Source organism: Sciurus carolinensis, chromosome 7 (genome assembly GCF_902686445.1).
Source record: "Sciurus carolinensis chromosome 7, mSciCar1.2, whole genome shotgun sequence".
Lineage (NCBI taxonomy): Eukaryota > Metazoa > Chordata > Mammalia > Rodentia > Sciuridae > Sciurus > Sciurus carolinensis.
Window position 1 is genome coordinate 122,862,114 of NC_062219.1, and position 15,466 is coordinate 122,877,579.

General features: G+C 52.2%; 1 protein-coding gene and 1 non-coding gene across 2 annotated transcripts; both read right to left on the minus strand.

Moving 5' to 3' along the window:
- Positions 1-436: 436 nt before the first annotated feature.
- Positions 437-15,418, minus strand: Prrc2a (proline rich coiled-coil 2A). The gene is given in 32 exon segments (XM_047558259.1): positions 437-632; positions 735-825; positions 927-1,021; positions 1,124-1,336; positions 1,455-1,553; positions 1,629-1,839; positions 2,007-2,089; positions 2,298-2,465; positions 2,577-2,648; positions 2,763-2,903; positions 3,063-3,296; positions 3,486-3,571; positions 3,676-3,805; positions 4,040-4,170; positions 4,365-4,592; positions 4,595-4,632; positions 4,982-6,853; positions 7,050-7,260; positions 7,634-7,931; positions 8,162-8,352; positions 8,761-9,235; positions 9,635-9,851; positions 9,998-10,088; positions 10,378-10,520; positions 10,667-10,746; positions 10,929-11,080; positions 11,248-11,391; positions 11,706-11,778; positions 11,859-11,958; positions 12,508-12,685; positions 13,183-13,357; positions 15,231-15,418. Coding segments are annotated over 31 exon segments (6,498 nt in total). The 5' UTR covers positions 13,295-13,357; positions 15,231-15,418; the 3' UTR covers positions 437-491.
- LOC124989838 (small nucleolar RNA SNORA38) lies at positions 12,869-12,998 on the minus strand. Its single transcript, XR_007109654.1, has one exon. It is a non-coding gene; the product is annotated as a small nucleolar RNA SNORA38 (small nucleolar RNA).
- Positions 15,419-15,466: the final 48 nt, after the last annotated feature.

Below are 15,466 nucleotides of genomic sequence, written 5' to 3' on the forward strand. Positions count from 1 at the left end.
CATGGCTGCATTCTTTGCCATTCCCTGAGATGTAGTTGATGTGCTTTCCCCATTTAACTAGCTTCATGCTTGAACGATAGAAACCAGCAAACGTTAACGGCAGGTCATAAGATTTACAGCTTCTATAGAGTCCCATGACTCAAAACCGTAAGAAGCCACAGGAAGACTTGACAATCCAGTGAAGTTTCATCTTTCAGATGTTCCAAGACCCCACTTTCTTAATGAAACTCCTCTCTGGATGACAAACCATGCTGTTAAGGTATTAGAACCAAACGTACCCATCCCCCAAATCACTTTGGAAATTATTTTTTTAATCATTTTATTATTCTTTTTTAACAAACGGCCCCAGGGATAGGGGACCAGGGGAAGGGGGAGGAGGGGAAGCGAGGCTCCAGCCCCACAACCCCTCCCCACCCACCCCTTTCCCCCTTATATATTTATAATCTATATACAAGCCCCGGGGGGTGGGGTGGGGGGCACGGGGAACTCCCTCAGCGGGGTGGGGGCAATTCAGGCTCCTTGTCCCCTCGGGACCCAGGCTCTTCTGCCCTTCTAGAAGGCCCTTCTCGAGAAGGTGGCCCTGTCCGCTCCCAAGGCTTCGGCATCCAGCGCAGGGCATCCGGTGGGGAGGCCTAAGGGTCAGATAGGTGTGGAATAAATCAAAGTAGTAAGTAGGTCAGGAACTCAGGTGGCAACTCCTGGATTTAGATTGGAGGCCAGAAGGGTTTCTTCACCTGCTGGTAGAGGTCGATGCGCTGGGTACGGAACACTCCGCTATAGGTGGAAGGTGGGGCCTTGAGTCGGGAGTTGAGACCAGAGAAGGACCTAAGAGAGGAAGGGTGTTTAAGGCAAGTTTAGGATTTTCCCCGACTCCAAAGAAAGCACGCCCTTGGAGATGGGCAGTCTGCATCTTCACTTCCATTTACCTTCCAGATGGGGGAGTACGAGACGACCCGGGTCCCCCAAGGCTGCTACTCAGTTTCCGATAATCCTGGAACGGCTTTAGTTCCACTGGATGCAGCTGAAGGTAAAAAATTCCTGAGCTGCTGACCATCACCCCATTCCTCTTAAGACAGGGAATCTCTGTCCCTAACCCTGGAGTACCTCATCTGCTATACTTTACCTCTGCTCGCCCCAAGCTAGGGGGGAAGGGCCTGGCAGGTGAAGGAAGCACCCGAGTAGCAGGAGCAGGTGGGGGCCGCACAGCCAGGCTGGGAGGCTGCAGAGCAGGGCCCACAGGTAACAGGGAAAGTGGGGGTGGGGCAGGTGGTGGTGCTGGGGGCAGGGAGCCAAAATTCACCACAGGCAGCTGTGAATCTACCATGGGTAGAAGCATCTGTAACAAGAAAGTAAGTCAAGTGTGTATTTTGGGGCAGAAAGGCATTTTGGGAAATAAAAAAAAAAAGTCAGAGACTAGATAGAGAATGAAGGGGGAGTGGGAAGTTAAAAGGTACCTGCTGTGCAGGGGCCCCTGAAGGAAGGAAGCCACTTTGGCCACCAGGCTGCAGAGGAGCAGAATAAAAATCCGAAGGGGATGGCAGATCCTGGCGTACCTGTTAGGGAATGGAGAGAAATATGTCAACTCCCCTAAACATTTCTCCCACCCCTAGCACCTGCCCACCTCTTACCTGAAGCAAAGGTGGGTCAGGCAAAGGGCTGGGACAGAAAGCTGGAGAGTAAAGAAAGGAAGGTGGAGGGTAGAGAACTCCTCCAGCTGGCAACTTCCCCAGTTCTGTTGCTTGCAGTGCTGAGAAATCCAGAAACTGGCCCTTGAGTGCTACCCCAGAGAGCAGGGCCGAGGGAGGGGCTGGGCCTGGGGGTAGGTATAGGGGCTGTGACCTGAAAAGCAATCAGGGAAGGAATGGTTTAAAAAGCCAGTTATTTACTCTCTTAATCTCAGAAAGGCCTAAATCCATTTACCTCTGGAACCCAAAACTCCATCTTCTCTCCTCTCCCCTGAAACCTATTTCCACTTCCTTCTGAGGTTCACAGGAATCTAGTCTTACCTGTAAGGGTGCAGTGAGGGTGTCCCAGGGCGGAAGCCTCCGCTGTTGGGATGTAACTGAGAGTCCATGGCTCCCCCAGAGACCTGCTGGAGAAAAGCGGAGTTTGAAATTGCTCCAGTTGTCTCTTGTCAAAAGAAGCTAACCCATCCCCCTGACTACAGCAGCTTAAAAAGGAGAGAAAACAACAAAAAAGGAAACTGTTTTATAACTACACAAATTAGATTTGATTACAAGAAATAACAGGCAATAAAGATTCATTCAAGAGCACACGTGATGAAAATTGGGGCTTACCTGGGAACTGGGAGGCCCAGGGCTGCCATAGAAGACCTCAGGATATAGGCGCTGGCCTGAGGAACTAGGTTCTGGGCCACAGTGCCCAGAACTCAGGCTCTTGGATTGTGGCTCAGCTGAGGCAGAAGCACTGGGGAGCAGCTCCCAGTCTCGGGATATCGGAATGGCCTGGGCAGTAGAAGTCTTGTCAGGAGGGATGCCTGATATCCTGGATACCCAAATCACTCTCAGAAATGTTCACCAGAAATGTTGGGTTTTCCTACTAATTTCCCTACCTACCTCAGTGACTGATGCTGTTAGGTCCTTCTCTGCTTTTAAACTGTCTCCTACCACTAAGCGCAGGTCCGAGTCCTGTGATAATGAAGCAGCAGAGTATCCTATGATTCAGACATGTCTTCCATGTCCCATCTCTAGCCCTTCCCCTCTCTTCCCAACACAGGCTTTCCAGGTCTCATTCACACACACCTTGTCACTAGTGCCAAACTGGACTGTGGAGCCAGGTCGATGGGATGGCCGGAGGGGGCTAGGCTCTGGGCCTCGGTCCGTACGCTGTGACCGTTCTGTGCCTATGGGGCCAGGGGGCAGAGGCTGCTCCCTGGGCAGCTCCTGAGTTGCAAAACACAGTAAAGTGAAGCTAAAGGGAGGAAAGGGAACCCAAATCAGGGAATTCTCAGAACGTTCAGGAAGAGGGACGGAGCAGATAAAGGGAGGGCCACAGTAACATTACATAGAACATTCCTCTTATCCTTTTCTTGGGTCTTTTACCTTTCTGTCCCCATCATGGGGGGCCGGAGGCCGTCTCCTAGGAGGTTCAGAGGGTTCAGAGCCAGGTGGACCCTCACCAGGAACAGCATTCAGGGGTGAGGGGCCTCCAGGCCGCTTGGGGGGTCCCTCTGCTGCCCCCTTGAGTCCTCCATCAGGGGAACTTCGCTGGCTGCAGGGACCTGATGACACCTGAGAATCCCCACTCAGGTCCACCCCACTGTCAGACTGACTCATCTGAGAGGAGCGGAGAAGGAGCTAGTTAAATCAAGGTAAAGAGCATCCCGATACCTGACTGATGCACATATACAAATTTAAGGAGATAACCATGTGAGAACAGCCCCAGACGACCCAGAACAGGTGGGGGTAATATGGCCAGTGTTCTACAAGATCCCAGCTCAGCAACTCCCTCCCATCCTCACACACCTCTGTGCCAGCCACATCCTCAAACGGACTCAGGGGCTCCATCCAGGGCTCCATGGAGCCGGGCCGGTAACTCTTTCGGCTGGTGGCTGGAGGAGAGCACCAACCAGGATGGAGGCAGTGAGAAGACAGTTCCAAAGCCACCTCACTCTCACCACTTCACCAGCTCTTTCCTCCACTCAGTTTCACTCACCAGTATGTAAACGATCCCAGATGTGGGGGGTCAGGGCCTCTGTGCCTGCATCTCGGGATTCTCCTTGAGGACCTGGGACCTCAGGCTTTGAGGGCAGGATTCCAGAACTATGAGAAGCTGGCAAAGATTCCTAAAGGTGAGAAAGACCAGAAGCAGAACATGAATTGGGTAAGAACTGGGGAATATAAGCAGCCAGGGCACAGTGAGGCATTGAGACAAGGAGACATGGGAAACAAGCAATGACTACTAGTGAGAATTTTGAACAAGAACACAATGATAGGAATAGCAAAGAGTGCAGAAATACAACCAAGAACCTTCGAAAGTGAGAGTGCAGCAAAGCCCAATCTCCAGCCCCATCCCTCACCTCCTGCAGCAGCTCCAGTTTTCGGGGAGGTCGCTCCCGCCGTTTGGGGGGGAAGGGATTAACCCCGGCAGAGTCCCGGGGAGTCCCGCCCACCCCCCTCACCATCGGCCCTGGCTCCTCGAAGTGGGGGTCTGGGGAAAAGGGGAAAACTGTCAGCATCTGGCCTCACTATCACTGACCCTAGCTCCCTACTGTTCCTCCCAATCCTTCCACCCTTGCTCACTGCAGACACCCAGCAGCAGGGCCCCCAGGCCACTCTTCCCATTTCAACACCTGACCTTCTCTGGGGATAGAAACATTCCCACCAGTACCCTCTACAGCTTACCAGAACTGACACCGTTGGTGGCCCTCTGGGGGTCATATCGGGTTGGGGGTCGAGGGGAGGAGCCTTGAGGGGCTTGGGGAGGCCCAGGTTTAGGCCTTGGGTGCCCCCCTGGTGCTGTTATGTTTCCTTGGCGGCTGCTAAGCTGGGCAAGAGCCTGTTGGATGCCAGCAGGGTTGCTGTGGATAACTTGGTCCAGACGGAAGACAGCAGAACTGCTGGGGGGTGGGGAGGCAGGGGAAGCCCTGGGGGACGCTCTTCTGGAGGACGGCTTTAAAAAAAAAAAAAAAAAAGTATCAGCTCCAATGTTTACTAAGTTGCTACTCCTCTACAGGTCAAACCATCCGTTTTTTAACTTCTCCCCATTAAAACCAGTCCTCTTCTGTTAAAATCCAGTTGTTTATGCTCTTTTAAAGAATTTTGTTTGGATCTGTATAGAGTGGAAAGCCAGAAACAGGGTGTGAAGTGCTGTTAACCAGCCACTTTAGCTAGCCATGAAACCCTAGTGCCTTTCCAAGTCCACGTGCCCACAGACTCCCTGCACCCAGCCTCACCTTCCTTCCCCCAGGCTTTCTCTCATTTTTTTTACCTTAAGAACAGACTCAACCATCTGTACACACCTTCGGTTCTTGGGAGAGGGCCAGCTCCTCTTGTCCCCTCGTCCTGGGCCGGTCCTTCCCCCTGGACCCCCACCACCACCTCCACTGCTTCCACCTCCACTGCCAGTCTTGCTTCCAGGGCCTGGGCGGCGGTTCTGTCGATCCATTCCAGGCCTCTGACTCGAGAAGCTCCGCTTGCTCAAATCCTTGGCTCTCTGGCTCAGATCTCCACGGGACATGGTTGAAATGCCTGGTCCAGCCCCACCAGTACTACCCCCAGGAGTTCCCACAGCTTTGGGGGTCAGAAGTGCTGGTGGGGGAGCTTCCTTGTCACCTCGACGCTCACTAGCGAAGTCACTGCTCTCTGACGCTGTCTCCCATTCCTCATTGGCTTGGTCTGAGTTCTGGTTTGACAGATCAGGAGACTTAGCAGCTGCCCGGCGAGGTGGAGGGGGCACTGTGACTGTTGCCAAGGCTTCCTCAGGCCCAGGAGTGGAGGGTGGAAGGGCGAGGGAAGAGGGCTTGCCCTCTGCCCCTCTGGCAGCATTCTCTCGTTCCTGTTTCAGCCTCCGAAACCGAGGTGGTTTGTCCTGCTGCTGAGCCCTTCCATGCCGCCTCCTTCGGGGTCGTTCCCCATCTTCCACACCTATGCCCATGTTGCTTCCTCCACTGTTGCCTCCCCGGGCCATGGGAGACAGAGGCCCTGGAATCAGCTTCTCTTTCAAAGGTTCCTTACTTGGAGGCAAAGGACCTGTTGGAGGTTTCTTTGCAACCAAGGACTTGGTTGGAGGGCTCCAGCCTGGGCAAACAGGAGGAGGGGGCCGCCCTCCCCCTCGGCCCCGCCGTGAGGGCACCCCTCTTGGAGTGAATACACGTCCACCCCGGGCAGTAGAAAAACGAGCAGGGGCAGGTGAAGGGGGGGCTCCTGGTGGTGGGTGAGCAAGAGGGACCTGGGTGAGTACTCCCTCCTTGGGTGGGGGAGCCTCTTTGTCTGAGGGAGCCAGATCACTCTCATGGGTCTCACTGCCTGTTTCTGAGCCACGCTGCCTGCGCCGCTTAGGGATTTCTTCATACTCTGAACCCTCACTTCGTGTCTCACTAGCAGTGCGGCCTCGGGGAGCAGAGGGGTGGTTTGGTCCTCCTGCCCCACCTCCACGCCCATCATCTCCACGGAACTCCCGGTAACTGCGGAACTCTCGGCTTCGGGATCCCCGGCCCCGGCCCCCGTAAGTCCCCCGAAAACCTCTCCCTCTGGCAAAATACTCGCCTCGGCCCCGACCCCGGCAAGAGGTCGGACCCACTCTTTCATAGGAATAGTCCCTCCGAAGCCTTGGTGCAGGGGAAAGATTCCCACTGGGTGGGGTCTCCTTGGGGACCATTTTCCCCTTAGCTGTCTTGAGTGGATCTGGCTTTGGAGGCTTGGAGGAGTCATCCCCCTGTTCCAGGGACTTAGGAGGCAGCTCTTCCACTTTTGCAGGTGGTGGTGGTTTCTTTATAGGCCCAGCCCGGCGGGGAGGGGCCCCTGGATCCTCTGGAGGAATTCCCCGACGACTGCTACCCGGGCGAGGGCCCCAGCGGGTCTCAGTACGACTCTCTCTGCGTGGTGGGGGGGGGCCTTGGCCTCCACCTCCAACTCCACGGGCAGGCTTTCGACCTGCTTCTGGCCCTGTCAGCTGTGGAGTCTCCTCCTTGGGGGGTTCCTTCTTGGGTGGTGGAGCTTGTATCTTGGCAGCCTCATCATTGCCTGGGGGCCAGGGGAGTGAACGGGGCCCTGGGGGAGTTGGCTCCTCCAGAGGGAAGCGAGAAATTGGGGGCCCAGGGGCTCCGTTCTCAGGAAAGCCTGGATAACTGGCCAGATAAGGTGGTGCGGGAGGTACTGGAGGAGTCTCACTCCTGAAAAGGGAGACAGAAAAAGAATGGAGGTATCTTCGGATGAGGAAAACCAGAATTGGGTGGGGAAAGAGAACATTTTAATATGATCTAGATTCTCCTTCTATGTTCATCATCTCACCAATAACCCATAACACCTTTCTCCTAGGCCCAGGCCCTTATACTAGAAACTCACTTATTCCTCATTAATGAGACTCACCTCAACCCCTTATCTTCCTCATCAGCAGCCTGGCGCAGAGGTGAGGTAAGTGGGCGAGGGTCAGTGGGTGTGGTAGTGAAGACGTCTCCTACCCAGGCCAATTTTGGATCCACTGGTGGGGTGCCCCGTTCCCTCAAGAGAGGGGCTGCATGGCGCTCAAATGGCTCTGAGCTGGAGCCCCCACTATCTGAGCGCTCTCGGGGAACTAGGCCTGAGGAAATGAAGAAAAACAATCCTTTCCTGTTACTGGCCTTCCAGCCCTTCAAAAACCATCTCCCCAATCTAGTCTTCTGTTAGGTCAGTACCCTTTATCTCTCATTCCCAGTAAATCTGCACCTTGCCTGCTCTTGTGAAATAGGACGAATCACTCAGTTGACCTATGAAAAAACCAAACCCCTTAATACAGCCTAGCCAATGAAGGCCCACTGCTTCTTTCCCAAGTCCACTCACACAAAACTATCTCAGCCATTAAGCATACATCTCACCCCGCTACTTGTAATTCAGTCACAGCAGAGTCAAATTGAGATTCTGATATCCACTTCCTAGGATTGAGGCGCTCTCCCACCCCTCTTAAGGTCTCTTACCAGAGGGATGCACGCCAGGAGGGTAGAAGTCCAGTGGGGGCCGGCCCTGGAGGAGCCGAGGGTCCACATAAGGAGGAATCATCATCCAGCGAGGATCAAAGTTCATTGGGGGCATGGGAGGGGGCCGGCCCAGAGCACCTGGGTACAGAGCCTTGGGAGGTGGTGGCGGAGCCTGTGGAGTCGGCACAGCCCCCAGGGTCACAGGCTGTGGTGGTGATGGGGGCACTGGGGCAGGAGGGGCAGAGCCCTGTTGATGCTGCTGCCATTGCTGCTGCTGTTGCTGCTTCAGGAGCTGCTCCTGAGGAAGAATAAAAGATGGGATGGGAGAAGTTATCAGAGCCCCCCAACAAAGGGAGCAGCAGAGAAAGAAGTTAATGCACAAGTTTGACAAAAACCTACGGTAGATGGAAATTATGACACAAGAGAACCAGACAAAGGCAAAAGAACCCAAGAGATAACTTACAGACAGAATTAACAATGACGTCAGAGAGAGATACTGCCCTTAGAAGAGAAACAACATGAGCTCACCTGCTGTTGCCGCTGGAAACGAGGAGGCAATGACTTCTGATATTTGGGGTAGCCCAAACCCTGGCTTGGGGGCTGCCGAGTAGGACCAACCCCATCACCCTTGGGTTCCACCTTTGGAGCTGGGGGTGTGGTAGGTGGAGGAATCTCTTCTGGTGGTTCAGGACCCTCTTTTGAAGGCAGTTGTGGTTCCACTGCATTGGAGAAAAGAACAGAGTAACCTAGTGCAATAGGACAGTCCAAAAAAAGGTCAGAAATTCCAACCAACTCTTATAGCTCTCCCTCTAGAGACTTCAACTAAATTCCATTATATTGAAGCCCATTCCATTTAAGACCCATAAAAACATACCATGGCCTCAAGAGCCAATGCTGCTGGTATTAACTGCCTCACTCAAACAACTTTCTTTGATCTTGCGCCACTCGGCTTACAGAAGTAGTTTTAGACCTTTCCCTTTCATAGATGACAAGATAACGTGACTTATCCCCGCTACCACTCATAGCCAAACAAACCAAAACAAATACCTTCTACTTCATTTCCATCCTTACTACCCTGTATACCCTAAAGATCTGACACTTAGCAGTACCTATTCCATTTTCCATACCTGGGCTGGCTTCAAAGCTGCCACTGCTGGTGCTACTGGCAGTGCCACCACCACTCACCAGAGTGGGAGCTGGAACCACACCTGGACTGGGGGTGGACTGAGCAGGAGGGGCCTGTGCTGGCTCTTCAGGTTCTTTCTCTGGTGTTGGGGCTGGTGCCGGCGGTGGAGCTGGACTTGCAGGGAGTTCTTTGGGGCCTGCAGGTGGTGGAGCTGGGGCAGAAGGGGCAACAGGTGGGGCAGTAGGCTCTGCTTTGAGCCGTTTGTCAGGTGCCCCAAACTTTTCATCGAGTCGCTTGAGTTTCTCAGCGCAGGCTGCCCTGCGCTCTTCCTGCATGCGCCGCTCCTCCTCTTCTCGCCTACGGCGGGCCCTCTCCACTGCCAGGGAGATCTCAGATGAAGACTGCTTTCGCCGCTGCCGCCATGCCTCATCCTCATCTTCAGGTGCTGGGGGCTTGCAGGGAGGAGCCCCACGATCCTGTCAATGGGCAGACCCAGCAGGCCAGGGGTGTCAGTCATTAGGCTTTCTACTCTTCAGCAGAACAATCAACTGTGCCTAGCTAAAAGATGCAAGTATCAGGTCTTGGCATTGATGGCCTTTGTGGGTGAAAACAAATTCATCACCCTGTTTTTTTCCCATTCCTTTTCTTCTTTGGAGACCTAAGCATTCAACACTCTTGTTTTTCTTACTAGCAGTTCAATTTTTCTCCTAGACTCCCCTAATACCAAGGATGTTTCTTAAGCTTTCTAGAAATGCTCCACTTCAGAGTTCATTTTCACTCCTTCCTTCAGCTTCCTCCATCACTACTGCTTCAATTATTCAGCTGACACCTCCCCCACAACTTGACCCTTCCCGACCCTCATTGTAGACACTCACTGGGTAGTCCCCAGGGGCACCCCAGTTCCCGGTGGGGCCCCGGTGAGGTGGGGGTGGGGGAGGCTTTGGGGCAGGAGGCCCTGGTTCTGTCTCTGGAGTCCGAGAGGTCTCTGCCCAGGCCGTCTTGGGAGGAGGCGGTTCGCTGCCAGGGGAGGTGCCCTTTTTGCCTTCTGCTTCAGGGGGCCGTTCCTCACCAGCAGCTGATTGGGAATCCTTGCTGTGAGCAGATCAACATGGAATTAAATTTAGCTGCAAACCAGCTCCTCTAAGAGTATAATATCATGAGTACAAAAAAACAAAACAAAACAAAAGAGAGAAAAGGAAAATAGTGCTCCCTCCTCTCCCCTGATGGTCCTAACTCACTGGCCCTCAGCTCCCTCCTCATCAGAGTCTCGCCCATCCTCCTCATCACTGAACTTGAGCTTTTCGGTGTAGTCGACCTCTTCATGAGCTCCTGAAGGGAAAAATAAGAGAGTAGTAATCCAAGTGTTCTGCCCTTCAATCTCAGATGTATTCCTAGGACACAGAAGTAGTCTGAACTACAGGAGGAGATGCACTATCAATGCTGATCCCTCCCTCAGATTTATGTTCATCAACTGTTAAGTCTTGTCACTTACTCTTCTCTGTACTTTGCCAGGACCTGGTTTTTCTCTATATATTTTCTCTACTGTTCAATGGCTGTTCTCCTATGACTCGACTCCCCCTTTTAAGATTCAAATAGTTAACTGTTCATATCCACTCACCTGCCCAACCATCATCATTCTCCTGGTCCAACTGGTCAAATTCTTTGAGATTATCCTCTTTAAGAATAGAAGGCCGACCCACAGGCTCTACAAGGCGCATTGGTGGCCCTGAGCCCCGCGGGCCCGCCACACGGGGGAAACGGCTGTGTGCGGAAAGAAAAATGGAAGATAAAAGATGGTGTGTTGTAAAACCACACTCATGACTATAACTCCTGGATAAAAAAAACCATATCCTTCCCCCATAGGCTTCTCCTGCCCCCAACCACAAACTCAGACCAGGATTGCTTACCTGGGCCCATCAGGAGTAGGGTATCGATAAGGCCCCTGGGGTCCATAGGGTGGAGGGAACGGAAGGTATGGGGGATACATCTGCAAAAGGACCCAACAGTAGCTGCCAAGAGGGACAAATAGACTGCCAGTCCTTTAAACATGCTATTGTCCACCCACCTTCCGTCTTGCTGCCTACTTTTTAATTTCATCCTCCAAAGACTGAATCCTGACTCCTAACACACTAGCTTCCAGTACAACCAAAATAAAAAACTCAAACTCACGAAGGGCGGCATCATTCCGCGGTAGGGAGGGAACTGGGGTGGGCCTGAAGGCTGTAGACCCCCCCGGGGATCATGACCATGATGAAGTTTGGAGTCCGGGCCCTCCAGCTCATCAGGGCCACGCCCACCTCCGTCCCTCCAAGTTGTGGAATCTACATTTTGGAAAAGGTGGAGAAAAGATACACATATGTTAATGACTCAGAGGCAAGAGAAAATGATGGGGAGGAAGGCAAATAAGCTGTCACTTAGCTCAGAGATAGAATAAACAATGTCCTGGCTAAAAGGGAACCACTTACTCACACTAGGCAGTCACACTCACTTTGGGGGCGGAGGCTTGGTCCGGGCCCAGACGACTGTTCGGCAGACTCCCTTTCCTTGGCAGCCTTGTCCTGGTCGCCAGCCGCCTGCAGGGTCGGAAATTCCTCTCGAGAGAATCGTGACAGTAGGCTTGATGCCCTTCCACCTGTTGGGGTGAAGGTGCAGACAAGAGACAGATACATTTACTGAGAATGTGTGCATCACAAAAGTGAAAGTCTCTAAGAGGTTCCTGCATTCAAACTCACTTATCTGGACTAGGTGATCATTCCCCAAGAGGTAGTAACAGTTCTGGGACCCTACCACCCCCTCATAGAAGACTGAGACTTAAAACTTCCTCATGTGCCCCACAAAACTGAACAAAGGGGGCTGAGACTCAGTCAGAGGACCAAGGACACTTTACTTAAAGCAAAGTAAAAGGCTTATGCCTACTGTAGATTCCAGACATAGCTGCCCACTTACCATCTCCATGTGCACCATGGGTGACGCTGGCTTGTGCCCAGGACTTTACCCCGCTTGGAACCGAAGGAGTGTTCTAAGAATCAAAATAAATGATGACATGGGTCGGGGAGATACAAACTATTTCCCTCCCAATACCTCTAGTTCTCCAGATACCTCGGGGACTGTTGGGGGTCGTTTCGGCTGGTTGGAGGCAGGCGTCTGTGAAGCCGGCAGTGGCTGCGATTCCGGCGGCTGAGCGGTTGAGGCATCGGAACTGAAGGGATGGTAGAATGAGGTTATCTAAAACCCAAGATGCCTCTCAGACTTCTCCAATTAGTGAAAAGTAGGGATGGATCCTAGGTCCAACACTACCACTTAGAAATATTAGGACAAACTACTATTAATTTTGCTACCCTGTATAAGCTGTAAGCTTCCTTTTCTCTAATAAAAAGCTAAAGGTACCATCTCTTTTCTTTCTTTCTTTTTTTTTTTTTTTTTGTACCAGGGATTGAACCCAGGTGCACTTCAGTACTGAGTCACATCTCCAGCCCCTTTTAAATATTCTATTTAGAGACAGGGTCTCGCTAAGTTGTTGAGGCTGGCTTTGAACTTGTGATCCCCTTGCTTCAGCCTCCAGCCATTGGTATCACAGGTCTGCACCACCGTGCCTGGTATCTAAGGAGAAACCCAGAATAGGTTCAAAAGGTGCCTCCTCATTTTTTTCCTGGCTACTATGTAGCTGGGCTATACCAAAACAAACCTCAATCCACCCTTAAATTCAAAGTCAAGTCATCACTCTTTAGTCCCCCAAACCTCTGTCTACCTCTTGGGGTCGGACTGGTCCTGTTTGCTTGCCCATCCTGTTCCGTCTTTCGGCACTAGTGAGACATTGGGGTCATTGCCTTTGTTCTCGGCTTTCAGGCTTGGAAGGTTGGCTGGGGGTGGCATACGCCGGGCAATGGCAACTTTCCCGAGACTCTGCAGGCCATGGCGAGGGGCAACTGAAGAAAAGGTGGACAGAGGATGAAACCATAGCTCAGATAGGAGATCTGACAACCTCCGGATTCCATTTAGATTTCCTGAATGTCCTATTACCTACTCCAAGTTTCTCTGAGAAGCCATCCCTTCCCTTGATAGTAACTTCTGAAATCTCTATTGGAAAAGTTGAGATATGTTTATTTCTTCCATGTGGGATGATTGATCTGAGCCCACAAGGAGCAAGGTGGTCCCAGAGTTCTCCAAATCCACATTTCTTTTCCTCCAATTCTTACGTGTCCAAAGACAGGGAACCAAAGACACGCCTTTGTAGGAGGGTAACTAGTGCTCACCCAGAACTCAACACCTGCTACAGGACTCAAGGTAAAACTGGGAGTTTTCCAAGTGTGTTCCTCTGGTCTTTGCTCTCTCTACCATAACCATTCCCCTTCAGAGTTCTAAAGTGTTTTCCCCAGTCACACCTAGCCTCCATCCATTAGGAACATCTTTGTAGGACCCTCACCAGTGGGTTTCTGGATCTCTAAGGACTTGCCCTTATATGTATCAAACAGGTTGAGCGAGGAATACTTCTTTCCATCCTTCCCCTTGGCAGTCGGCCCCGAGCGATCGGACATTGCGCTGGAAGCTCATTGAGTACGTTGGGTTCTTCAGGCACCTCCCCCAAAACGTGCCGGAGCCTGTGGGTCAGAAACCAAGTGTCTCAGTGTCTACCCACTTCACAGACTGTAATAGAAATGTAGATGCTCCTTTTCATTCTCCTTAAGGATCTAGGTATGTGGCCTTTTAGTGACTTTCCCTGCAGTATATGTAAACTCTCGTCTCTTTAAGCCACTACAATACACTCATCTCCCACATGGTGCTAATGCCATGTTCTTTCTCTTGGTATCTCCTGCCAAGGAAAATCAAATAAAAATCTAGATATCTTCCCAGTATTAATGCTCTATCCTTTGTGCCAATCTAGAAAGGGCAGCAGCCTCTTTGTTATTCCCGAAAGTAATAATTCCTTTTCTCCAACAAAATCATTTCAAAGACCTACAATCAAATGAGGCAAGCAAGTCCAAAAGGCAAAGAAAAACCTGAAAGAGGTATACAACTCCACCATGAAAGAAAGAAAACTCCAGATCACCAACTTATTAGACACCAGCTCCCTAATCATGCCCCAGGGCCCTTTGCCCCAGGTTCCATTCCCAGCAGCCCCAAGTCCCATCTGGGGAGGTTTGTAGGAAGGTATGCTGGGAGTTTAAGGATTTTACAAGCTTGCTCCACCAGAATGGGGGCTGGTGCCAGAGAAATCTTCATGGAACAACAAAGATTCTACATACTCTCATGTTATAGAACTCCAATTATTTCAAATACTTCATCTTTTCCAAAACTTGCCCCCATCTTGGCTCCTGGGAACAATTCTGCCTCCAGAAAAAATACTAGCAGGCTCTGGCTTACCTTATGTAGAACGGAGAAAACCAAAGCCCTGAGGAGCTACTTAGAAAACACCCTGTAACATGGGCTGGTCACTAGAAGGCCAAGCCAAGAACCAACTTCATTTTCCTATCCTCAAAAAATGTCCATCAGCAGTCATTTCTTTCCTTAATAGCCCCTGCTCCTTAAGTAGGCCAAACTCCATCCTTAGTTCATTCTAGAGTAACCAAGCATTCATTTGTGGATGGGTATAGTGTAAAAAAGAAAAAGATTGGAGATGGTGAGAAAAAAAACAGAACCAGGATGCAAGCCAAAATCCGGCAGAGAAAGAACTTTATGACAGGCTACAGATGATAGGATGGGAATTGCTCTGTAGGTACTGGAGGAAGCCAATCTGTGAAAATCAATATAAGAAGGAAAAAAGAAAAAAGTGTAGAGAGAACAGACTAAAATAAAAAAAGAATTAACACAAACGCAGGTGGGAAATAATATATTGAAGTAATGGCAGAGAAATGATGCGGAGGAGAAAGTAAGGGAGAAGTGTCAAGAGACCCAAAAAGAAAATGGTGTTGGGGAGAAAAAAGAGGGCAGGGCTAGCACGAAAAAGCAGAGGAGAAACTGAGGAATGTAGAAGGCAGATGCTGGATAAAAGCAGGGTTCCAGAGGGGGAGTGACTCGACGCAAAGGGGCCAATTAAGGGGGACCACAGCACCGGGTAATGAATGGGAGGGGGAGGTCCCATAATATGGAAAAGAGACCCTCCAAGAGGAGGTCCGTCGGGCGCGGCTCAACCCAGGGCGGCGGTGGCGGGGAGGGGGTCAACAGATGGGAGTGAGAAAGCAGAAGCGCAGCAGAGGGTAGAGTATTATTGGTCCAAGAGCGGGGGTCGCTCTCTGGAGCCAGGGCAGTGAGTGGGTAGGGGCAGGCTGCAAACCCTGAGAAGGGCTGGAAGTGCCGGTATTGGGGTAGAGGTACCGGAGGGGGAGGGGCAGGGAGGCCCGGCAGCAGGAGGACAAAATGGCGGCGGCTAATGGCAGCTTCTCCTCCCCCCGGCCCGCCGCCGCTGTCGCCGCCGCCGCCGCCTCCACTCCCGCGCCGGAAAAGGGCGTCAGCGCTCGACTCGCCCAGACTCACCTGGCCGGGTGCGTGGGGGTCCGGGACCGGGACTTAGGGGCTCCCCGGGGCGGGATGGCGGTGGGGCGGGGGCGGATGGCGGCGGATGGCGCCGGGTTCGGCTCCTCCCGTCTCCCTCGCTCACTCCGCGGCTAGGCTCCGACTAACGGCCCATCCGGGCAACCGCCGCCCCCGGGAGCGCCCCCCCCACCTCCCGCCTCCCACCGCGGTTGGACACGCCCCCTGCTTTGCATAAA